This window comes from Tympanuchus pallidicinctus, unplaced genomic scaffold (genome assembly GCF_026119805.1).
Source record: "Tympanuchus pallidicinctus isolate F22 unplaced genomic scaffold, pur_lepc_1.0 scaffold8, whole genome shotgun sequence".
In the NCBI taxonomy this organism is placed as follows: Eukaryota; Metazoa; Chordata; class Aves; order Galliformes; family Phasianidae; genus Tympanuchus; species Tympanuchus pallidicinctus.
Genome location: NW_026294802.1, coordinates 8228752 through 8253933, shown reverse-complemented (window position 1 = coordinate 8253933; position 25182 = coordinate 8228752). Strand labels below are relative to the sequence as shown.

General features: G+C 44.1%; 1 protein-coding gene across 2 annotated transcripts; it reads left to right on the top strand.

The window, feature by feature from the left end:
- The first annotated feature begins 1691 nt into the window (after positions 1–1691).
- On the top strand, positions 1692–24684 carry ATP6V0A4 (ATPase H+ transporting V0 subunit a4). Of its 2 annotated transcripts, none has more exons than XM_052668862.1 (21): positions 1692–2034; positions 3891–4098; positions 4615–4693; positions 5154–5248; positions 5933–6058; positions 6986–7080; positions 7241–7367; positions 7858–7940; positions 11591–11684; positions 11759–11971; positions 12430–12580; positions 13324–13463; positions 13580–13737; positions 14135–14228; positions 15419–15537; positions 16500–16716; positions 18368–18475; positions 20232–20360; positions 21272–21389; positions 23407–23476; positions 24271–24684. In XM_052668862.1, exons 2-21 carry the CDS (start codon positions 3982–3984, stop codon positions 24362–24364), a joined length of 2427 nt encoding a protein of 808 aa, XP_052524822.1. In that variant the 5' UTR covers positions 1692–2034; positions 3891–3981; the 3' UTR covers positions 24365–24684. The 2 variants fall into 2 exon arrangements, with proteins under 2 accessions (XP_052524822.1, XP_052524821.1); XM_052668861.1 differs by having other exon boundaries at positions 1693–2034; positions 23305–23476.
- Positions 24685–25182: the final 498 nt, after the last annotated feature.

Sequence of the window (25182 nt, the reverse complement as noted above, 5' to 3'; positions counted from 1 at the left end):
GAGACACCTACAGCTGCATGAAATTCTCCTGGCAGCTGAAAATTATGACATCCCCACTGTAGTCTATAATGGATCTCCCTTAGCTTTACATATGGACAGACTGGAGTTGAGGGCTGGTTGACACTTTCCAGCTGACAATTCTCAACCTATGGAAGGGATCATGGTACAATCAGCCAAAGAGTAGACTTGGTGGTATGTGCAGATCTATCTTTCATACTTGCTTCGTAGCCAGCACAATCTCCAGGCACAGCTCTAGAAAAGATGTCTACTTGGAGGGCATGGTACTGTGGGCTGAGCTCCCACCCCAGTGGTCTTCATAAAGCCTTCAAAACGTGGCTTCAAATGGCTTGTAACCTTAAACAGATGAATCCAATGCCACTACTATGTCTATTTGAGAGAGGGTTGTTCTGGTTACCGTCTTCACTGACATGAGGAATGGCTATCTCAGCTAAAACTATTTGTGAACAGCAGTTTAAGTGATAGAACTGGACAAAGAGGGGAAAAAAGTCCAAGCCACCAAATTTTTATTATTTAAATAAAAGAAGGGGATCTGCTTTCTGTATGCACAGAGAAAAACAACCGCAGCAACTTGCACTTGGCTGTACCCTTTGTGCTTCTCAGCCCTGGCTGGTGTTGCTATCAGATAAATGCTGAGCCCATGGCCCTGCTGTGCCCCCATACCGTCCCAAGAGCAGCTGCCCTCAGCCAGCCTGGCAGCCAGGAAAGGCAACAAGCCCACTGCTGGGGCCAGAGCCTCCCCCGGCTCTTGTGCCTCTCACCGGCATCCGCTGCTTTGCCTGCTGCCAGTGGCAATAATGTGGTCTCTGATAATGAGATTATTATCAAATAATGTTCATACTGCTCGGTGCCAAAGGCATGAAAAAAGAGATGCTTTCTGCTGCTCTCCTCTGCATACAAAGAGGGGGAAAAGGACAGGAGAGAGCCTTATCCCTGTGCCCTATGTTCTCTTGCCGCTCAGCCAACCAGATCACATGGCCAGGGTAGTACAGCTTGCTCTTATGGGTTTTATACGTTCATTTTGGGTCACTCTGCTTGAGGCAGCATGTTTTGGAAAACAGCAAAAGCAGCACGGCCCCTCTCCCAGCAGCTGGCCTAGTGGGCAGAGCCACTCCTTGCTACTTTGGAAAGGAAAGCTCTGTGTTAGAAAACTCGCTATTGTTCCCAGCCAGCAGAATTGTTCCCTTGGACACACTGTACCCTGCTTGTGGCAGGGCTGCTGGGAACCTATAGAAGCCTGGCTGAGAGAAAACACTGCTTTAAGGGGCACTCTGCAACTTACGCATAGCCATGCACTTCCTTTGAGCAGGACTCCCTATGGATGTTGTACTCAGAGCAGTGACACAGCCACACTTATTTATTGGGATGTAGCCCTTTCTCCTGTGTCCTCAGTGGGAGCTGTGCCACTGGTTTTGGGAAGAGCAGCTCTTCTATCCAGAGCAGAAGGGCTGTAAAGCCACCTTTCTCCTGCGTGCAGCACTCATTAATCCCAGCAGTGAGAACTGTGTTCCTTCTCTTCTTACTGCCCCTATCCAATAGAGCACTTCTGGCACAGCCCCTTGCACCTGTTTTCCTCTCTTCGTTTGAGGAAACACACAAGAAACAGCGCAGCAGTTTTCCGCCTCCCTGATCGCAGACGCTGCGCCCAGCTCTGCAAATGACCTGTTACTGGTCTGTAGATCCCTGCGTGCAGCAGGTTTCAAAGGCTCTGGCTCATTTTCAGGCACCGTGTGTTGTTAGTCCCAACACACCATAGCATCATGGGGAGGTGGGGACCCAGCCAGAAAGCACCAGGTCTGGGCCACCCCTGGCCATGAGAAGCCTTCCTTTCTCTGGTCCAGACCAGCGCAGAGCTCAACAGGAACAACCTGCTGCTCCCAGCTGAGTTCAGTTGCCACAGCCATCCACAGGACACGGGGACAGGAGCACAGTGCAGCGCCTGCAAGCCACCCAGCCGGCAGCCTGGAGTGCGTTCATGCCCCGTAACGCTGCTGGAAAACAGAAAGCAAAGGAAACGTGAGTGACTTTCTGTTAACTGTTATTTCGCCAAAGCAAAAAGCAGTCGGGGTGGGGAATGATGAGACAGGCGTATCTGAGAGCGGCTCTTTGGAAAGCTCCCTGCACCCACTGAGCGGAGGGAGAGCACTCTTGCCATCCTTCAAATTGGAGGAAATAGGCTTTCTGGATGAAAAGAGCGTTCTCTTCTTATTTGCTTTTATTCCTCTTTCATTCCAAATCAAAAGGGGTGAGCCTTGGGACCTTTCCCTGACCGATCACAGCGGAGAAGCAGCTTGAACTAAAACATTTCAGATATTTGTTTGAGTTTTGGTAGTTCAATTCTAAAGATTCAACGTTTTCTCAATGGAAGTTAGCAGCCATTTAGAACAACAAACTGCTTTAAATTATATTCTCTTCATGCTTTTCAGCCTAAAGGAGTTAAGGTGGGGGATGTTTTGATGTTCTTTTCAATATCTTGAAAATCACAGCTAGGGAATTCTTGACCTTTTTGAGAAAGAAGTGAGGTGTAAGTGCAGCTTTGGGGTCTTTCTCCTGTGAAAATTACATTTTGTTGAATATGTCCAGACATTTTCAATGGTTATATACTTACTTGACCCACTGAGCTGTCACAAGGCAAGTTTTCTTTTAACTATTTGTTTTGTATGCCATATTTTCAGCATCTTAAATCATGGAATGAATGAATAGAGTAAGACAAGGAAAGCTCACAGGGCAGTTGAGCAAATACAAACTAGTGGCTATTGTGCTCCTCTTAAACAGCCTCTAACACCCTACAAAATGCTTTTAGCATATTTAAGAGGAGACCTTCCTGCATTATTAAAAAAAAAAATAATCATAATTAAAACCCCCACAAAACTGTAAGAAAATAAGGTTGAAAGAGAGGTTGAGGTGACTTGGCTTTCCATCCCTGTCAAGAGGTGGAAGTGAGGTTATGTATGGATTCCTGTTTGCTATTTAAAAGATGTATGTTTGCTGCTGAATTCTCAAAATTAAATGCATGCATGAAATATAGCTACTTTCATGTTTTTCTTTGGGCAATAATAATTACTGTGTTTGTGCAAGTAAATTAGTTAATTTTGTGCAAGAATGACTACAGGCAATATGTATGTTCAAGCTACCTGAGGTAAATAATGGGAAGCATATAGGAGAAAGGAACTAATATGAAATGCATGATATGTCATTTTTCTCATTTTGAAAACAGTCCCTTATGGGGAGAAAATGTTTTTTTCAGTCATAAAGTTTGTTTTAATTTAAATAAAATGCTCCTCCCCATTCCCATATAACATGCTCCAGACATTTTTGTAATGCTGTGTTCACACCACCAGTGCCAATGACAGAAACCAATCTGGCATCTTTCTAATTGCAGTATAACTGTGAGGTGCCACTAAAGAGTTTTTTTGCTCTGCATTGTGCAAGACAAAGAGAAACGGAACCCTTCATAAGTGCAGCAGTCTGAAGCATTTTGGGGCCAGCAGAAAACAAGGCCCAATATTTGATTGGTATCTGCTTTAGAAGACTGGTGTCTCCCCTCCTCTGTGCTGCGTACAACACTGTTATCCATTCCCCTGCTAGTAGGATGCAGCCTTGTGTGCTTGAGGAGTCTCCTGCTTTCAGCAGCAGAAGAAATCTTAGTGAAGGATGTGATGGGCAGCGCTGTGTTAGCCTCCAGCCCTGAGAAGCTGCGGATGCCCCATCCCTGGAGATGTTCAAGGCCAGGCTGGGTGGGGTGCTGAGTAACCTGACTTAGTGCCTGGTTGATAACTCTACCTGAGGCAGAGGGGTTGCAACTAGATGATCTTTGAGGTCTCTTCCAATCCAAACCATTCTATGATTCAGTGATCCCAATGTTCCCACAGCACTCAGCACCTTCAGTACCTCCCCGGGTGAGGAAGACCACACAGCTGCTGAGGTCCCTGTGGACACTTGAGCAAGAGGAGGCCAGCCAAAATGGCTTCTGTCTTTCGGAGCGAGGAAATGAGCCTGATGCAGCTCTTCCTGCAAGTGGAGGCTGCCTACTGCTGCGTGGCTGAGCTGGGAGACCTGGGCCTGGTCCAGTTCAGAGATGTGAGTGGTACCTGGTAGGCAGGCTGGGTGGCTAGAGGTGTTCTCCAGGATGTGCACTTGGGGAAATGCGTGGTGAATCTCACCCCTGCAGAGTAGACAAAGAGCCCATGGGGAGACCAGGAACACACACAGATGATCAGAAAGCCAAGAGCCATGCTGGTGATGGGTTGACATTTGGGCTAGATGATCTTGGAGGTCTTTTCCAACCCTAAGGATTCTCTGATTCTATGAGATAGCACCCATCTCTGAGTCCCCACCCAGTGAACAGCAAACCCCCTGCACACCCTTTAAGACAGCACCTTCCACCAGCAGAGAATGGGGGGCTCTCTATGAGAGCCCACTAGACTGGTAAAGCCACGATGCCCTAATACACAGAAACAGCATGGTATTGCCCTGCCATTAGGAGCCCGCAAGACATCCTCTTGCACCAAAGGCATTTGTTCTCTGCTGATGTTTAAAATGAGTGTGGTGGTGCTCAGCCTTCACCCTCAGGCCTCTTTTCCCTCCTGTCTTCAGCTGAATGCAAATGTGAACAGCTTCCAGAGAAAGTTTGTGAATGAAGTGAGAAGGTGTGAATCCTTGGAGAGGATCCTGCGTAAGTAAATGCTTGTCAAAGGCAGCCAGCCCTCCAGCAACTGACAGTGTGGGATTTATGTCTGTGTTAAGTGCTCACACACCATGAAGCAGGACTAGAGGCAAAATGGTGGTAGTTTCATCCAAGACCCTGAAAGTGTTTTTCCTGCATCAGCTAATTAACACTTCACCGCCACGTGGGCTATAAATTTTTGCCCCTGTTTTGAAAACAGTTAACAAAACTGAAAGGAGGATAATTAGCATGTGTAAAATCACAGTGATAATCTGAGGCTGGGCAGAAGGCTCAGTCCAGGCAACATATCTCCTACCACTGTGCTGTGCTTCAACCTGCAGAAAAATCTTTAACACACAAGCAGCATTGTGATGCTTTGGTCCTGATAGTGCATTAAGCAGCAGCTGGTGAGCAGGATGATGAAGCAGCAATGACCCCGTATCAAGACTTATGTGTTCTCTCCTTGCAGGTTTTCTGGAAAATGAAATGGAAGATGTTGCGGAGATAGTCAAACTAGAGAAGTACCCGGAGGCTCCCCTGCCTCGGGAAATGATTGATATGGAGGTACACCTACCCATTTACCTGCCTGTGCTTTGAGAGGGTGAATTCTGGCTTTAATGCCTGAACAAGACAAAGCATACAACAGGGAATGTGGCAATGGGAAAATGAGGTGTTGATCATAATCACAGAATCACAGAATTGTAGGGGTTGGAAGGGACCTCCAGAGATCATCGAGTCCAACCCCCCTGCCAAAGCAGGTTCCCTACAGCAGGTCGCACAGGTCGGCATCCAGGCAGGTCTTGAACATCTCCAGAGAAGGAGACACCACCACCTCCCTGGGCAGCCTGTTCCAGTGCTCCATCACCCTCACCATAAAGAAGTTCTTGCACACATTCGTGCGGAACTTCCTATGCTGCAGCTTGTATCCGTTTCCCCTTGTCCTGTCTCCACTCACCACTGAAAAGAGACTGGCCTCACTACTATGGCCCCCATACCTCAGATATTTATAAACCTGGATTAGATTCCCCTCTCCTCTCCCTCCTGAATACCTTTCTGCAAACTCGGTGCTTACTAAAAAGGCTCAATGAATAGTTCTATATTCCCTTCTTGGAAAAAAAAAAAAAAAAAAAGAAAGAAAAAAAAAACAACCAGAAACAACAAACTATTGTTCAAGATTTAATATCAGCCTGGTAAAGGTACACTGTGTGGCTTCTGAGTTTTTTCTGGATGCTCTTGGCTCCTAAACAGACAGTGCTGGAGAAACTTGAGGCTGAGCTGCTGGAAGCCAACCAGAATCAGCAGACTCTGAAGCAGAACTTCCTTGAGCTGATGGAACTCAAGCATCTGCTGAAGAAAACTCAGGACTTCTTTGAGGTGAGAGATCTCTTTGCTCTTCCCATAGAGATGTGGGTGATTCCTAAAAATGTGGATGCTTTGATATGTTCTGTGTTGCTGTTTTTGGCTTTTAAGCAAATCAGAGTGACCTTTACCACAAGTCAGTGAGATATGTAGGTTGCTCTGAAAGTAATGCCTCCTGTTTATTTCTATGGAAATAAACAGATACAAAGAGCACACTAAAATTATTTGATAGAGCAAATTCTCAGCTACAAAACACTATTTTTCAACACAGGCATTAGCTGCACATTTTCACTGACTACGACAAAGAGCATGTGTGCTGCACTTGTAAAAATCTGTACCAGCAGAGGTGACCTCCTGTCACTGCCACCACTGCTGAAATGCAGCACACACAGCCTCACTGTGTCCACATCCACTGTTTGGTCTCCATAAATGGTCAGCAAATGTCTGTGGGTGCCATTTTTTTCACTTGGAGAAATTCGATGACATTATTTTACTTCATAGGTGTTTCTATGTCAGATGTCATTTTGTCAGAATGCTCCTCTGCTGCCATCTGTCACACAGCAACAAAATGTAATGGAATATTGGTGGAAAGGTTCAGCATCTACTACCATCCCATCAACACCCACCTCTAATATTGTGGGCCAAAAAAATAAAATAGGAGTATTACTTTTGGAGCAACCTACACACATTTGCAAAAATATTTCAGTCGCTTTGGAGTCTGCATCTCTCTGTGATTCACTGGGGCTCAAGAATTTGGTTCTCAGATGGGATTTCTGCTTTTCATTTCTGAGATGTGTTTTACTTCTTTTTTTCTTTTGCTCTGAATCTTTGTGAAAGATTTTGTGTGGGGAAAAAAAAGAACAACAGCATGTCAGGAGAAAGATATGAGAATAGCTTTCAAATGGCGAACTTAGATTTGTTTATAAAACTGATGTTTTCCAGGCAGAAACCAATCTGCCAGATGATTTCTTCAGTGAAGACACATCTGGCCTGCTGGAGCTGAGGACCACCCCTTCTGCTGCAGCTGCCAAGCTGGGGTGTGTATTGGTGACAGCCCCTCTGGATCAGGCCTCCCACCCACACTGCGCTGCTATCACAGACTGGAAAGAAAGAGAATGCAAACCTGAATGTGCTACAGGTCCCAGAAGTCTCAGGATGGGCTTGTAATTTATTTATCTATCTTTTAACTCTGTTCAGATTCACTGCAGGGGTTATAAAGAGGGAAAGAATGATACCCTTTGAGCGTCTGCTGTGGCGAGCCTGTAGGGGAAACATCTATCTGAGATACACCGAGATGGATACCCCCCTGGAGGACCCTGTGACGGTGGGTACCTGCTTGCTTCTGCTTCTCCCTGCCTCTGCGCATACCTTTGGCCTGCAGAAACCAAAGCAGAGCCCTGGCTGTGCTTGCAGTGCTTGAGGGCAGCCTGCAGAGGAAAGACAGGAGAGCCTGAGAGTGAGAAAAGGTTTATTTGCTATCACTTTCCACTTTTGCCATCACTGAGGTGGTTTCTCTGCACTGCATGCCTAAGGTGAGCCCTAAGAGGGGTGGCTGTGTTATGGGAGCCACCAGGACAGTGGGCTATGACCATAGAGAGTCAACTCCTGTGGCTTGAGGGCGAGCCCTGTGCCCAAGATCTCCTGTCCCTGCCCCTCTGCTCCTTGCCTGTCCCCTGCAGCAGCATCTGCTGCTAGAAAACTAGGGCTGAGGGAAAAGAACTAACACTGAAGAGGCAGCCTTAGGGAAACAGCACCTTCTCTGCACCTGATCCTTTGCCGCGAGTGCTTTAAATTCTGCTTGAATTGCATTGCAGAGAGAAGAGGTGAAAAAGAATGTGTTCATTATCTTCTATCAGGGAGAGCAGCTCAAACAAAAAATCAAGAAGATTTGTGATGGGTAAGCAGCCGGCGAGCAGCTGGGCAGGACTCTCACGGAGGTGTTTGCTGGTTGGCGTGGGCTGGCAGGGCTGGGAGCTGTCAGCGGAGCCAGGGAGCTCCATCCTGCTTCTCTCTTCTGCTGCTCCTAATCTGAAGAGATGTATGTCAGCTTGACGCTTGGAAATTGAAATTCTAAATTTTCCAAGGTGACTTAGAGACAGATAGTAGGAGCTTTGATTGTGAGGTTCTTAACTTGGGACGTCTTAAAGGGGACTGCTTTTTAAGAAATACTCAACATCCTTACTCTGAAAACCAGGAGCCATAGCAGTTCCCACAGCCCAGGCACTCAGAACGTGCTGATCCCCAGGCTGTTCTCAAACTTTCCTGCTTTTCAGCATGAAAAGATGATGCTGTAGTTTATTCTACCCCCCCTTTCCAAGACCTCTGGGCTATATCCATGTAATCAGAGACAGAGCCCAGAAGAGAAATGGAAGTTTCATACAGCTTGACTTGTTTCCACCCGGTTGAGCGTCTTGAAAAGATAATTCAGGTTGAATATTTTGTTACTCTTTCATAACACTGGTGAGTGATGGGCTTTGTTGCAGCATAAATCAGATTTGATGAGGGGATCTGTCAGCTGTCACTGAATCCATACAAGGCATAGCCCCAAGTCCTAGCAGGGCAGCCAAGTGCCTACAGCCTGTAGAAGCTCAAGGGGAAGGAGCCAACAAATGCTCTTGCCCAGCTTGTTCCCTCAGGAAAGCCTCTCCTTGCCTCCTGGGTTCAGTCAAAACGTCAGGAGCACTGACTTCACTCCAAATCAGTCTCATGCCCTCCTCAGATGAGCGTCTCTCTGTGAAAAGCAGCCATAGAGGCCTAGAGAGCGCAGGGAGACTCAGCTGCTCCTATCTGATCCAGAGCCTCAGAAAAGGAGGGAGTTTTGCCTTCCCCACTGTGCAGGATCAGTCTGCTGCCTGTTGTCTTTAAGAACAGGCCGTACGATGCCTGTCGGCATTTTTGTTGTTGATTGTACCCAGAATCTTCCAAATGGGAAGCACGGTGCTCCGCAGCAGGGTGCTGCCAGCAGGGGCGGATCCTTGCACAACTTGGCCACAACATGCCAACTTGCTGTCATGAGCTGGTGGTGTGGATGTGGTGGTAGCTTCACAGAAAGGAACTTAAACCAGTTTCTCTCAGCTTTTGTAACTGAAAGGAAACATGCACCCCTAAGACAAGGGAGGTTCTATCAAGGAAATGGGGGAAGTTCAGGTTAGATGTCACAGAAAGGTTCTGCACCAGAGGGTGGTGGGCATGAAACAGGTTGCCCAGGGCAGTGGGCACAGCCCTGAGCTGCGGGAGTTCAAGGAGCACTGGGACAATGCTCTCAGACACAGGGTCTGATCTTTGGGTGGTGCCATGTGGAGTCAGTGGTTGGACACGATGATCCTTATGGGACCCTTCCAAGTTGGGATATTCTGTGATTCTATGATTCTATGAAAACAAATTCGCAGGATGCATTTTGCAGTGCTAGCATGCAGGTTTTCATTTATTGCCAGCTAATCAGGCTACACTTGAAATCCTCCTTTATGCCTTTTCTTCCTATTTTTCAAATTTTTTTTGCTTGCCAATATGCCTGTATGTCTTGCTGAGTTTATGCTTTTTAACTGTATCTATCCCATGCCTCTCCATTTCTGCTCCATGACCATCAGCCTGGTACACAGGTTGAGACATTTTGGTCTGGCTCATCTTTAAGGCAGGGTTAATAAAACCTAAAACAGAAGGCTGTGTCATCCCGACCTCTGCAGGACGTTTCTGCTTAGCACTAAGTCATCATTCATGACAGGTAAACACCCTGCAAAAATCATAGGACTGATAGACGCCAGCCTCCTGCAAAGGCAGGCTAAGATTTGTTTGCAAAGCAGTGGTGCCTCAGGTTACGCCTGTAGTGTCTGCTTGACTCTAATTGGTAACATTAGTCTGCCAATTTCACGAGCATTAAGTCCGTGCACAGATTTATTAGTGGAAGGTCTAGAGGAGCAGGGAGGAGGAAAATGTAAGAAATTTTCTTTTCCTCCTTTTCTTGCAGCTGCCTCAGTGCTCGTGTGAATACTAAACTGGATTTATCAGTGTAAGGATTCCCTGCTGAATTCTCCAGGAGCTTTCAGAGATGTCTGTGCCATTAGGGCAAACCTGATACTCGGTATGCAAAATGGCTGTTAAAAGATCAAAGCAACGCTGCTGCAGTAACATTATTGGGAATGGGGGAACTCCACAGCACAGAGGAATAAGCTTTCAAGTTTGATTAAAAATCCTTATTAAAGATGAACTAAGAGCTGTGAAGAATGAAAAGATGGGCATAATTAGTAGGGTGAGTAACCTTTGGAAGGGAGTGCCAGGTGTTGGGTGAGCAGAGCTTCAGTCCTGGAAGTTGAGCAAAAGAGTGTGTGCTGCCATTGCACACAGCTCGGGTGATCTCTAGGAAACTGCTTTGCTTTTTGTTCAATTTGCTACTATCCTCACTTGTGTGTGTGCTGGAACTGACCTCGGAGAGCAGGTGGTGATGTATTCTGTTATCAGATGAAGCCAGAAGTGATGCATCTCTGTACAGAGAGCATGTTTTTCTCTCCTTAACAGACATAACCCCAATGATCCTGTTCTATCTCTTTCCATTTGCCATACTTGCACAAAGGCTGCCTTTTGTGACCCTCCCTCAGCACAGCCCCACTGCAGGACTGCAGTGCTCTTACATTAATGTACTAGGGGTGTTCATGTTGCATACCATAGGTAAAGTAGTACACAACACCTGCATGCAGACAAGACCTCACTCACACAAAGGGAGCCCACATCTGTCCTAATTATACCACGCTAAACTAACCAGCTGCATCTCCTCAATATAGTCTTGGAAATAAGCTTATGGAAGCACCTATCTTTACAAGCTGTCTGGCGATACAGTCAGACCGGGAGTCAAGAGCCAGCCGCATGGCCATCCTCTTTTGTTTTCTCCTGCGCACACAACGTTATTTACTCACACAGACTGCATGCATTAGGGCGTTTGCTTGCTCTGAAATAGCAGTTTGGCGCTGCCTTCCCCCAGTGACTGCGGGAGGGTAATGCAAGGCACTGACACGGGATTGTTCCAGCCTCAGTGCAAGAGGGACATCTGTTGGTTGCTCTGTTTACAGAGCTGCTTCTGCCTGGGTTGTATTTTTGTGCCTCCTTGTAGGCCAAGAAATTTCCCCGGACTTAAGCAGGGTATCCTTTCAGTATCCGGAGGGCTGTAAGAACAGATTCTTTAGCAGGTCTGTTGTGATAGGACAAGGGGAAATGGTTTCAAACTAAAAGAGGGGAGATTTAGACTGGATTTAAGGTGTGAGTTTTTTACTGGAACTGCCCAGAGAGGTGGTGGATGGTCCCTGGAAACACCCAAGGTCAGGCTGGAGGGGCTCTGAGCACCTGATCTAACAGCTGTCCCTGTTCATTGCAGGGGAGTCAGACTAGATAACCTGTAATGGTCCCTTCCAACTCAGACAATTCTATAATTCTATCCTTATTGTGGTTATTAGGGAGATGTTAGTGCTGAGCACTGCTGTGTAATACCACGTACCTTGTAGCAGCTGAGAGAGATAATGAGACAAATGTTTTTTCTGTTGTCTCTCTTCCCTTGGCTAGATTTCGTGCCACAGTGTACCCCTGTCCAGAGTCTGCCACTGAGCGCCGAGAAATGCTTGATGGAGTGAACACAAGGATTGAGGATTTAAACACAGTAAGTGTTTACAACGCGATAGACCATACTACCTGCTGCTTCCCATCTTGAGCACTGCCTGTGCTGTGTTACAGGTGATAACCCAAACTGAGTCCCACCGCCAGCGACTGCTGCACGAGGCAGCAGCCAACATGTGGTCCTGGGAGATCAAGGTAAAGAAAATCAAGGCCATCTATCACATCCTGAATTGCTGTAACATTGACGTCACCCAGCAGTGCGTCATTGCAGAGATCTGGTTCCCAGTAGCTGATGCTGGCAGGATAAAAAGAGCTCTCCATCAGGGAATGGTAAGAGACAAATGCTCTCACCCAAACCACGTTGCTCATATGTTGAGCATATGTTCAGGCTTCTGTCTGCTACTGTGATGCTGGACTCCATTTTCTGTGTTGTTGTTTTGTTGGTTTTTTTTAATTGTCTTTTAATTAATTTTTTTTCTGTCCTTTAATTAAAGTTGAGGTTATTGCTTGATTGCTTGGCCTCAGGGAATTTAAGGTCAGCGCTAAATCTTGGTAGTTTTCTGATCAACCCACAGGAGCCAGCAGTGCTGACAGCTTCCCCTGAACAAATCAGTAGCATCGAAAATGGGAAAATCTGGATATGAGAAAAAGGGTTAAGATATAACACTCTTGAGTCCAGCATTCATGTTGCTGCTTGTGTGTGTCTAAACAAAGGCTTCGGTGCTGCAGGACCAATTTTTCCCTGGTAGCCACCCTGACTGTGCTTACCCTTGTCACTGAGTTTGCAGGAGAGAAGTGGCTCTACCATCGCCCCTATCCTGACAACCATACACACTAGGATGGCACCACCTACCTTCAACAGGACTAACAAGTTCACAGCTGGATTTCAGAACATCGTGGATGCGTACGGTGTGGGCAACTACAGGGAGATGAACCCAGGTGAGAAACACTTGGCAGTCTGTGCCAGCCTTGCCAAAGCCAAAATGAAATCTTTGAATTCTGTCACCAGGCTAAAACGCAATGAGAAATGTGGACAGTATTTTTCACTGGCAAAAAGTGGTATTGCCTAGTGTGCAAGCATGGATTTTCTTAGGTATAGAATTTGGCCCCTTAGTCTCCAGTGATTTCTTGCAGTAGGAATAATGAATGGGGCAAATATAAGATGGAGAGCAAATGATGAGTTAGCAGCCCTAAGGAAAAGAGTAAGCTCGCAAGAAAATGAATTGAGCTTATTGTGTTGAGGCAAAGAAGCCAAAAGCACCTGAGAAAAGTGTGCAACAGCTGTAGAGAATCCCAAGGAAACCACAGAGAATGAGGATAGGAGAGTCTGTTGAAGCAAATTGGATAAACTCAGTCTGTTTAAGCCCAGAATACTGAGAAACATGAAACTAACCTTCACGTGCATTTTTCTGCTACAAAGGATGCAACTGTCTGCACATTATGCCTTTTTTTTAATGGTGGGCCAGAACGAAGGCTAAAACTGCGTTGAAGGTGGAATTGAAAACTCTTTCTAGTGGCAAAACTAGTTCTGCAGTAAATGTGGTTGTCTGGTGAGTAGAGGAGAGATCAAGGATTTCTTAAGGACAGCAGCTGTGCGGAACGGCTAAGTGGGGTGAGCTGCTTCTCTGCTGAGTTCCTCTTGTTTAGGAGGAGCTGAGCTTCTGATGTTTTCCTTTCTGCAGCTCCTTACACTATCATCACTTTCCCCTTCCTGTTTGCGGTGATGTTCGGGGACTGTGGTCATGGTGCTGTCATGCTGGGCTTTGCGCTCTGGATGGTCATTAACGAGGACAGCCTTCTGGCCCAGAAGAGCACTAATGAGGCAAGTACCAACAAGCTGATGGACCCTATCAGCCTGGGAGAAGGCTCATTGTTTCATTTAATAAAAGGAGTGTCCAACAGGTGTATGTTTACCACTGCTGCCTTCTTCCCCTGCAGATCTGGAACACTTTTTTCAGTGGGCGCTACCTGATCCTGCTCATGGGCATATTTTCCATGTATACTGGCTTCATCTACAATGACTGCTTTTCCAAATCATTCAACATCTTCGGCTCTTCCTGGCACATTATCCCCATGTTTAAAAATAACACATGGAAGTAAGTGGCTAAATGTGGGAAATAAGTGAAAAGACACCAAATGGAGCACACAAGCTTGAAAAGAAAGACAGTGACAGTGAATCAGAGGTTTTGTCTGATACATACAGATAAGCTCACCATTGAAATGAAAAGGCGGAGCCCCTGGGAACAAGCCTTCTTGTTCAGACACTGATGTCCAGGGCTTATTCATAGAGAATTATCAGGGTGGTGGAAGACTGTCATCGTGTAGGACCCAATTCTGCACACATGTGCACACAAACTCAGGGTAACAGTTCAGAGAAATATTGGAGCTGGTAGGAGGTGTAGTGTGGTAGTTCTCAGCACATCACGTGTAAATACACTGTTGGTTTATATGGTGAAATTAAGCTGCAAAAGTTATTTCACTTTTCTCTTGTAGTAAGGAAGTGCTTCTCGACAACACTGTGCTGCAGTTGGATCCAGCAGTCCCAGGGGTCTACTCTGGAAATCCATACCCATTTGGAATAGATCCAGTAATTAAATTAAATTGCTCTAAGATAATTTGTATTTCATTCTTGTTTCTATACATCAGGTACATCTGTAGCTCCTTGCTCTGTCTCCTGAAGCCATGTTCTTCTCTTTTTTCTCTTTGTCTATTTATGCAGCACTAGTGATGCTTTTCTGTAGCATTCAAGGATGTGGAACCATAGAATGGCTTTGGTTGGAAGGGGCATTAAAGCACATCCAGTTCCACCCCCCCCAAGGGCTGCCACCCACCAGATTAGTTTGCCCAGGGTCCCATCCAAACTGGCCTTGAAAGCCAGGTTGTTTCTCCTATTTTTGTATTCTTCCTGTTCTCTCTTTACCACATACTAAAATGCAGTTGGTAACCTCAGGCTTTCCTGTTTCTACCTTAATATTATCCAATTAACCTCTGCTCTGCTGGACGTGCTCTCATTTCTGTTGGTCACACAAAGAAATGTGGGCTTCCCATGTTTTATGGAGGAACTGACCTTGTAACTTTTTCACAAACTCAGCTCTGAAGCTCAGCCCAGTATGCAGGCAGTGCAGTTCAGGAAGTCATGTCAGAGACAGCTGAATTTTCTGTACATCTCCAGACACATACCTAATTTAGGTTAATCATGGCTAGTCCCTTTTTAACCTTAGTTGCTGCTTGTTTGAGGGTCTGGGATCATGAATGTGGGGGAGGAACAACAGAGAGGCAGGCAATAATCTGGTCTCCATGGCCAGTGAGTTGGAAAGAGCTTCATTTTTGTTTTCAAAAAAAAGGTAGAACGTGCTTTGTTCTTATTATTTCTCTGGTGAATGTTGAACAAATTTCTCTAGCAACAGGAGAAATCTTCTCATGTCTTTCCTCCCCCACTGGTGGTGATGTTTGAGCCGAGAAGCAAGGAATAACACTGAAAATGGCTAGGTTCTGTTACCAGCCTTAGCATCAATTTCTGGACGAATGAAATGAAGTCAGTACATCATTTTAACTCCCTGATATTTCCTCTGTTAAATTATACATTATACCTTTTAGATTAGCAGTTTGGCAGAATAAGACGCATTATAAAGAACAACTAGATTTCTGTTGCTTAGTCTTCTTACTAGTATAGGTAGGAGTAAATTGATGTAATTAAAGGAATGACTTCCACAAATCTATTATTGAGCAATAACCTGAAAATCTTATTCTTCTGTCTCTTTGCACCTTTTCCCAAAGATCTGGAACATTGCATCAAACAAGTTGACTTTTCTGAACTCCTACAAAATGAAGATGTCAGTTGTGATTGGGATTGTGCATATGATTTTTGGGGTGATACTCAGTCTCTTTAACCACATGTAAGTCTGTTTCACCAAGCCCCTTGCTGCTGCACATAGAAGTCCTCATCTCTAAACTAGTGTCCCTCGTTCAGAGAAAGCCTCGTGTCTCGATCTGTTGATTTGAATTTCACTCTTTCCCCCATAGTCTTTGTAGTGACATTCAAACCACTGCTGTTATAGAGTGTGAAGTCCAAAGGCCAGATGGATGGGATGACCATTACACTGTAATTATTCTCTTCAGCAAGTTGTCTTTTTCCCTTTCTCCCTTCATCTTGATTTTGCAGAAATATTAAAATGCGCTGCATTAAAAATATGCAACACCTTTCACTTTTTGGTAATTTCTGTCTTGAAAGACAAATTCTTTAGGTTTAATCCAAAGTATTGTGATACCTTGCACGCTGTGTGTACACCTCTTCCTCCTGACTCAGTGGGCCCTTGGTTAGGATGTGTATGTGCATGTCTATTGCTCTCCCTCTGTATTCTACAAGAAAACTGAGAATTGGAGGTAGAGCGGAGGAAGTGAAACCACTACCTTGAGAGATTCTTCATAGGTTGAAGGTTTGTAGTCATCAAAAGAATGGGAGATATTTGAAGATGAGAGAGAGAACTGCACAGAATTGATTCTACTCTTTGTTTTCTGACCTTCCTCAGCTTATAATGCTTTGTAAATTTGTTGGGTTCTTTTTTGAAAATAGGTTTTTATTTGAATGTGTTAATCTTTTGAGATGCTCAGGCACTAATGGGAAAGCACAAGAACCTGAAGATAATCTGTACAAAAAGCTTTTGCATTTAAATACTCACTTTCATTCATATGAACTGCCATTAAAGAGTTCTTCTTGGCTAGTAATAGTAGTATGTTTTTAATGTGATTTTCCAAAGACTAAATAGTATACATACCAAGCAAATTTGTCATGCTTGGGTGCAACTTCATATTAATAGTCACTGTATTAATCGTAACTATATTTTCTTATTCTTTCCAGCTACTTCAAGAAATACATCAACATCATCCTGCAGTTCATTCCAGAGATGATCTTTATTATATGTCTTTTTGGCTACCTTGTCTTCATGATTATTTTCAAATGGTGTCATTTTGATGTCCACTCATCACAGAGCGCACCAAGCATTCTCATCCACTTCATCAATATGTTTCTGTTTAATTACAGTGATGCTTCTAATGCTCCACTATATCTGCACCAGGTATGCATCAAGAAGATTGAATCCACTGCAGCTTCTTGTGAATCTGCAGTGGATGTATGGAGGGTGGGCATAAAAATGGGGAAAATACTCAGAACCTCAACTACAAGGGCCAGTTGCATAGGAGAAGTTTGTTCTTCTGGTATTCTTCTTGGCCCTGTAGACAGGTAGGAGAGTGGAGCTATCAGAGATGCAGAAACCTCACTGTTAGTGTCATCTTGCTAGGATGAGGATACAACTTAAAATACTTTGGGAGAAAAACAAAAAAAAAAGGGTGAATAGACAGTCAGTGCTCACTATTGCAGAAATACTGTCGTTGAGTTTTGATACATCCTGGAGATGAAACAAGTGTCTCCTTTTCTTGATGATGTATTCCTTTTTTTCTTTTCTGGAAAATCTGAAAACTGTGTTTTCAGCTAAAAAATAGAAGTAACCTGAGGATTAGTGGATTTTTTTTTTCAAATGTATCTTCTCTGGGGAGCTCACTTAAAAAGCAACAAACAAAACACCCACCACCACTACCACACACACACACACACACACAGGTGCAAACTACCCACACGTAGAAGTCAAAAAAAACCTCCACTGAGAGAAAACTTCTTTTAAAGTTATATCTTTGTGCTCCAAACAGGGAGTTTTCTTGTTGCTTGCATTTGTATCAGCAGCATCAATGAAAAATCTGCAAGCAAATGCTGCCTCCAGTCACACATACATTTACATCTATTCGGTTACACGTTTTGGCACTTCACCTTTAACTCAGTTATGGAGCTACTGGCAAATCAGATCTTGTAGAAAAAACTGGTCTGTCCCTAATAACTGCCTTAAGGCTGCAGAGGAGTATTCCCAGCTTTCAAAAAAAATAATTAAGCAGCATTTTACTCTGGAACAATTTAAAGCTTTCTGTGAAAACTGTATTTTTTCTCGTATACCTACCCTTCACCCCCCATTTTCTTCGTAATTCCCTTGCATAGTCAGAATGCAAAGACTGTACAAAATCATCCATGAAGTGACCAGGGAGCTGAGCCATCTTTAAAAAAAATGTAAAAGTTGTAGGTTTGTGTTGTGCCATGTTGATTTGGTTTTAGAGTACAAACATTTACATTGGGACAGAAATAGGGGTGGCACACTGCGACACGGACACCTTCTACTGATGTACTGGTGGGGGCAATGTGTTATCAAAGATAAATTACAGGAATTTCATTCCCTTCTGGAGTTGAAAATGGAAAGCAAATCCTGGATTCTCTGCTTTCCAGGGGAAGATTTGAATGGGTTGGCCCTTACAGCAGCATTTCTGCTTTGATCAGAGCAAGGCAGACTCATTACCTCACCCAGTGGTTAGGACATTCACTTGGGCCATTGGAGAGCCAGGTTCAAGTACGTAACATTGGGTTTTGGCAAATTGCACTTCTCAACATAAAAGCTTTTCATCTCCAAGTCTCCAACCATCTCCAGCTGGCAGCACTTCTTGGAGTTTTAAGAAGTCAAAATACGTTTATTTTCATATAATCATATGCAGAGGAGAGTCAACCAATTTGAGGATTGTATTCATTAAGTAAAACAAAAACATTTTATAGTATCAAGTTTTTTACCATCAATTCAGTTGGCTAAAGGAAGTAAAAATGACATTTTATTTTTCTATTTTTGGCTCTTTTAGAGAGAAGTGCAGAGCTTTCTGGTCATATTTGCTCTGATTGCTATTCCCTGGATGCTGCTAATTAAACCTTTCATCCTCCGAGCCAACCACCAGAAAGCACGACGCATGGTGAGAGATGTGGGCCATGCAAGAGGGTTCAGGGTGGCAAAGGCAAAGCTGAGGCAGAAAACCTCCAGAATTGTTTGCAATGAACTAATTTTGCTTTATTCTGATCTCAAACTTTCTCTAGAAATTTCAAACAGTGTTTTAGAGAATGGACATTTGACTGAGCCATCTAAATAGGATGCAGGAGATTTTGTTCAGAAGGCTATGCAATATTGGGAGAACAGCGACGCCAAGATCTTCCAAAAGTAACATCCAAAACTAGAGGAGTTTTAGAAGGACCAGTAAAGCCAATAAGAGGGCAAAGGCCTGCATGCCTAGCTCACAAACCAGATTGGCTGCTCTTTAGGAACAGGGCATCTTTGACAAACCTGGTCTCTGAGAGACCAACACTTCTTACAGAAAAGGCTTTATTTAAAAGCTTTTCATAAATGCTTTATCCCTGAGTGACTGCCTTCCCATTAACAAAACCCTCCTTCCCTTGGGCTCTGAGGTTCACCCAGCTCTTTAGTAGTAATTGCAGCAGCTGCAGTTTCCTGGTTGCTCATTAATTCTCTCCTTTATTACGCTAACAGGACTTTACTTGTCTGTCAGGATTTACTTCTCTTTATGGTGGGAGGTAGTGCCTGGAGTACCTTTTATAGGGCACAGATGTTTCTATTGGAAGAAAGAGATACCGGTTTTGCTATGTGACCTTTCCAACTCAGTCACTTCTGACCTATAACTGAAAGGCAGGTCCCTGGGAGACTTTTGCAGCCTTGCCTCTGCACTGTAATTCCTTGTTTTGTCATTCTTCTGGGATTTCAATGAAAGCTTGACATGGCTAGCTCCAGATCCTGCTCTTATGCTGGAAACATTTGACAGCTTTTCCCCACCTCCTATACTGCCCCTCTATTTCTGTTCCCGATTTTCATATGTTAGCTGTCTAATCACATCTTACATTTACCCAGATTTATAAGTTTGCAACAGTCTGTTCTCTCTGCTGACATTCAGATAATCCAAAGATAAAGCAGATGTGACAAAGATTACTGCTGTGGTAAGAAACAATGTGTTATCATGAGACTTTGCCCATGAAACCCACTGGAAGCTATAAAGAACGACAAAGCAGAACCTGACAGAAGCTGTGAAGTCAGTATTTTGTTGTGCTGTATAATAGGACTATTATAGGCATATAATGCAGGGCTATTCTTATGTTATGCTATCATCTCTGAGATGAGGCTCAGATCAAGTTGTTTAGGCCTCTAGATGAGCTCTGTATCATTATGGAGAGAAGATTGGTTGACATGAGGCTTTCATTGATTCAAAATGAACCTAGAGATCTGCACTGCACTTCTGTGAGTATCTGAGTATCTTTGCGACCTTCCTTAAGTCATCTGTCCCTGTCAGGCTCCTTTTCCCTTTCATTTGATGATGATGTCTTTGTTTTGATGTTATATAACTGAAATGATCAGCCTTAATAAGCCTCAATTTTCTCATTTACCAGAAGTGGCGGTTCTTTGATTTGTGACAATAAAAAGGTGCATTGTGACACAAGAAACTAGCTCTAAATTGTTTAGGATCATTGAAAAATGCTCTAGAAGGGAAATTTTTACTACTGCTTCTAGCCATTCAGTAGGAGTACTCATTTTTTGCAGTCTATGATGACGGACTGCTGTTGATATAGTTCTTCACACGTTACCTGTCAAGAGATTAGTGATGAAGTTCTGTGCCATGGTCTGCTGTAGCATGGTACAAAAGTCACATTACATTTTGTTTCTGAAAGATTCAGTCTCAAGCTCACCCAGGAAACACTGTGGGAGAAAATGAAGTGGATGCCCCAGAGACCAATCACACCAAGAAAGCTTCCCGAGCAGACCATGGTGGTGGTGCCCATGAGGATGATGAAGAAGAGGTAAGAATATGTGAACAGAAGGAATTATTCAGGCAGTAGTACAAGACACAAAGCCAAACAGAAGGTTTTTGCAGAGTCTTTTTAACAAGCTACGAAGACATTCTGTTGCAACAGTTTGTATTTCCAAACAGAGTAAGCTCTGAATTTTAATAGAAGAAATTCCTTTAAATTTTTCCTTATGTTTTGTCTGGTGAGAGAAGGCATTCTTACAAACCTCGAGCTTTCATTTCCTCAGGGAGTTATTTCACTTCCACATTGCACCCAGAGAAGGTCAAGGCTTTCTCAAGAGTCAGCAATTTTTCCTTCTTTTAAATTGCAAAGAAGCACTTAAAAGTTGGCAGCCTGCAGTGTTGGCTAAGGAGAAAAATCTTTCTTTGGCACAGACTGTCAAGGGCTTCTGCAATATGCAGCAACACTGAAAAAAGTGACAAAAGTGTTTGTAACAGTTTGAAGTACCAACAATATTGGGTGTGCATATGTCTGAATGACAAGGGAATCTTCACAGTCTTAAGAGATATGCTTATTCAGTGAGATCTCCCACGAGGCATATGCCAAAATGCAGATAGCCTGGAAACGCCTACTTTGTACAAGAATTTCTGCCTCTGGTGGAAATCATAAAGACTGGAAGCAATTGGGTTCCCGCCTTACTCCAGATTCGAAATTATGAAACTGGGATATGACCTGTTTTCTGAACGTTTGTTTTTCACTAAAATTGTATTTCTTCAAAGGAGAATGTATGGAAAGGACATAGAGAATTGACATGTTTCAGTGCAGTCTTTTCCTTTGGATAACATCTTTTTGTTGCTCAGGACATAGTAGGGAAATGGAGGAACATGAACAGTCTTTGGTGGAATGTTAATCAGGAAACAGTGAAGTAAGAAAAAAAATTGTTTGGTTTTCTGTTGTTCTAGTTCAACTTTGGAGACACATTTGTCCACCAAGCTATCCATACCATTGAATATTGCCTTGGCTGCATTTCCAACACAGCGTCCTACCTGAGGCTCTGGGCGCTGAGCTTAGCCCATGCACGTGAGTGACAACCTGTTAGCTTCCTCACCAGCAATTCCATGCTGATCGTTGCTTCTCATGGTGTTTGATTATTGCTGAGATTTTCCCCATTAGATCAAAGTCCTCCTTGTAGGTGTTTGCCTCTCAGAGTGTTTTTCTTCAGATAAATCCAAGTGTTTTGTGATGGACTTGCCTGTTTTTTTAGTGGTGATTCCCAGGAGCAGGGACCTCCTGACAGCATTTCCTAGCCAGGACCCATTTCCCATGCTGTTCCTTAACTCTACTGCTGGAAGAGCCCTCATGGCATGTGTCTGTGTAGGAGGTGCAACCCAAATGGGTGCTCCTGTCCAAAAAAGTAATTGCAGTATTGGTACTATAGCTGCACATTCTGGGAGGCACTTGCTGTAGCCTCAGGCTATGCAGATGAATATCAAAAACTTGTAAAAGATATTTTGATTTAGTTTAGAAAAAGTTTCAGCTCAAAAACTCTTGGATGTTACCATTTCCACTAGGATTTTTCCCTGCAATATATAGTGGAATCTCATATGTCATGAAAAATACACTGCATTTCAGTGTCTCTTACCTTAATTTAAGATAAAAACAAATGTCCAAACACTAGAAGTTCCCTCTGGCTGGAACTTCAACTACCCTAATTTTTGTGAAATGTTTTTTTTAATATTGCTATACTACCTCTGGCTAGGAGTTGTGCCTGTCCTGAAGAGCTGGGTACAGACATAGAAGGATAAAACAGAAGGGAGGGGGTACACCATGGATTGGTGGAGTGAGCAGTAGTTCTTGGCACGGAAATAAACGTAGTAGAATTTGAATGGAAGCTAACATGCATAAATTTCACATGGAGGACAGGTATCTAAATAAAATAAACCAGCTCAAGAGCTGAGACAAGGGCAGTCATAAGTGTTGTCAGAAATCTGCCTGGAAAATCATTGTGTTCCTTTGCAGCCTTGTAAAGGGATATTGAAAGGACTGTTTTTCCTGAGGGCATCAGTTACAAAGAGATCCCTCACCATGTCACCTAAAATAACAGGTTTTTGAACTTGTAGTCTGGATATGGCCTGAGAACCTGTCATGCAATGACTGATGAAATGGAAAACAAGGCTGGAGTGGTGGCTGAAGTATTTGGATGGAGAAGAGCTGGGCGAAGTCCTTTCTTTGCCTCTATCAGAAGACAAAAATTTCTTGGTTCCGAATCTATCCTGGGTAACTGGAGTAACTAGGTTAGGAATATGATCTCCTGATGGCCAAGCACATCAGATATGCCAGTAATGAGAATGTTGATTTACAATTGTGTAGGGAAAAAAATCTTTAACAAGCCTGCAGGCTACCTAAACGTTTAAAACCTAACCCTGTCTTGGCTTGGGTGAGACCAACCAATTTTCTCCATCCCACCCCACCATAACTTCCCTGTGACACTCCAGAAGAAATGGTCTGGGGAACAAATGGGAATTACTTGTCTCTGTGTCTTGTTGGTCTGCTGGCATCAATCAGTACAGCTTGAAATCTCATCTGCAAATGTATTGACTATGTCAATCGATCACTTTCACTGGGATTTAGCAGCAAGCAGTTCTATAAAGCTCTGCATAGAGCCCAGCCGTCATGATAAAGATGTGCAAATTAAGTTGATTACTTTATTGTATCAGGGTAACAATGGACCTGGTAGTGTGCTTGTGTGGTCTTGGTGACATAAAGCCAAGCCAAAGCAGCACACTTATCTTCCAACACAGTGAAGAGAAGCAATGGAAAATAACCTGCATGCATTTTCCTTCCCCTCTCATCAAGGGGAGGCCATGCACAACTACTCTCAGCAGGGCTGACATTTTAAGCCAGCTCACCTAGATGGGAAAAGTGGAGCACACTGAGTGCTGTGCCTGTCCATGGCTGTTTCTCAGAACTGTTTTCTCGCTATTTCCTTTCGCAGAATTGTCAGAAGTTCTCTGGACGATGGTAATGCACAATGGGTTAAACAACAGCAGCTGGGTAGGCCTCATTGTTGTCTTCATCATCTTTGCTGCTTTTGCAGTGCTGACCGTAGCCATCCTGCTCGTCATGGAGGGTTTGTCAGCCTTTCTGCATGCCTTGCGCCTGCATTGGTAGGTTGCTCTGCTCTGGAGATTTTTCCCTAAGCTCTTCCTGGGAGGGATGGGGTTGGAGGAACAGTGGTGGCCGCACCAACTGTGCCACGTTGATACATATGTGTTTGTACACCTTTGACCAACAGAGTGGCAGGTCTTGCCTGGAAGGAAGATACAGGTGGCCTGCTACATTTCTAGGCTACACTGTGGAGTGACCCATCCTTGTGAGGCTGTGAGGGTGGTAGGCACACATAGCAAATGGGAGCCTTCAGCTTTTCCCAGTCAATGAGCAGTGCCTCCTAGGCCACACTGACCTGCATGATAACATGTAAAATAAGGCCGAGGTAACAAATTCTCCCCCACCATCACCAAAACTTGGTGTACTCCATGAGCCTGATCTGTGGCTGCTACAGCAAATTGTGGTGGATTTGCTCCTTATTGTGCAGGGAGGGTAAGAAGTATGCTGGGCAGCACTGTGCTGCTTTCACACCAGAGTACCCAGCTGCAGCATGTGGTTATCCAGCTTTCAGAGCTGCAAGAAGTTTAGCAGGCATACAAGGTCCTGCCAGCTGGTCTCTTGAAGAGCATTTCCAGGCTGACTTAAGGAAAGTCAGAGCTAATGAGTGCTGAGTTGCTCTCCAGGGCCGCCTGTGTCTCCCAGTTGGCTCTGGAAGGAGACTGTATTCTTGTCTTGGAGGCCACCAGCTCTCGTGGCTCCTTTTTTCCACAGGCACTATGGTTTGGCTTCTCATCTGGATGCAGATGCTGTCCACCCCAAGTAGCCCTGACGCCTCTCTCTGCTTCCTCCCCAGGGTGGAGTTCCAGAACAAGTTCTATGTGGGAGCTGGATACAAATTTTGCCCGTTCTCCTTCAAGCACATCATAGATGGCACTGCAGAAGACTAAAGCCAGTGCATTGATTCTTCATTTATCAGACCAGGCCCTATTTCCTTGCCATTGGTTGCCCACAGAGTTGGTTATATACAATGATATAGAATGGGACATAGACCTTGGAAGAAGATGAGCTGTACATGGAAATTTCCTAAATGTCCCAGTAATAACACATATGCTTCATCAGCTTGGTTGGCTGGACCCTGAGCTGCATATCTCCACTGATGTATTTGCCAAGTACCTGATCCTCAGCATTTGATCAGATCAGCAGCCCAGTGCTTGGTTAAAAAGAAGCAATGCACTTCTTTTGAATTAAATTGGTTATTAATATTCAACTTGCATGTGTTTTGCTCCACTTGTCTTTGTGGCTTATTTCTCTACAAGGAAAACATGTTTCAGCTGTTGTTTGAAGCTGTGGTTGACCATTTCACAATGATTAATTCTCTTAGAAGACTGCTGCCCTTCATTGCACAAACAATGCAAAACTGCTCATAGACAGATGATATTGCAGGCAGGCAATTTTCTACATGCTTTACTACAAGAACCCTCCTATTATCTGATTTGCTCCAGGTCTTGACAATGTGAGATTATAGAAGTTTGCACACGTCATCACTTAACAAAAGCATTGGTTTTGAGCTGTGTAAACAAAAAAGTGCAGTAGTTTCCACACTGGCAGCCAATTTATTTCTTTCTATGGACTCGTTTCACACTGGAAACTTAAAATGACTCCTCCTGTGCTGTATTTCTCAAGATGGGTTGCTAAAACAGATCGTGTAGTAATGCTAATACTTAATGAACAGAGAGAAGAGGGAAATCAATACATTTGAGATGAA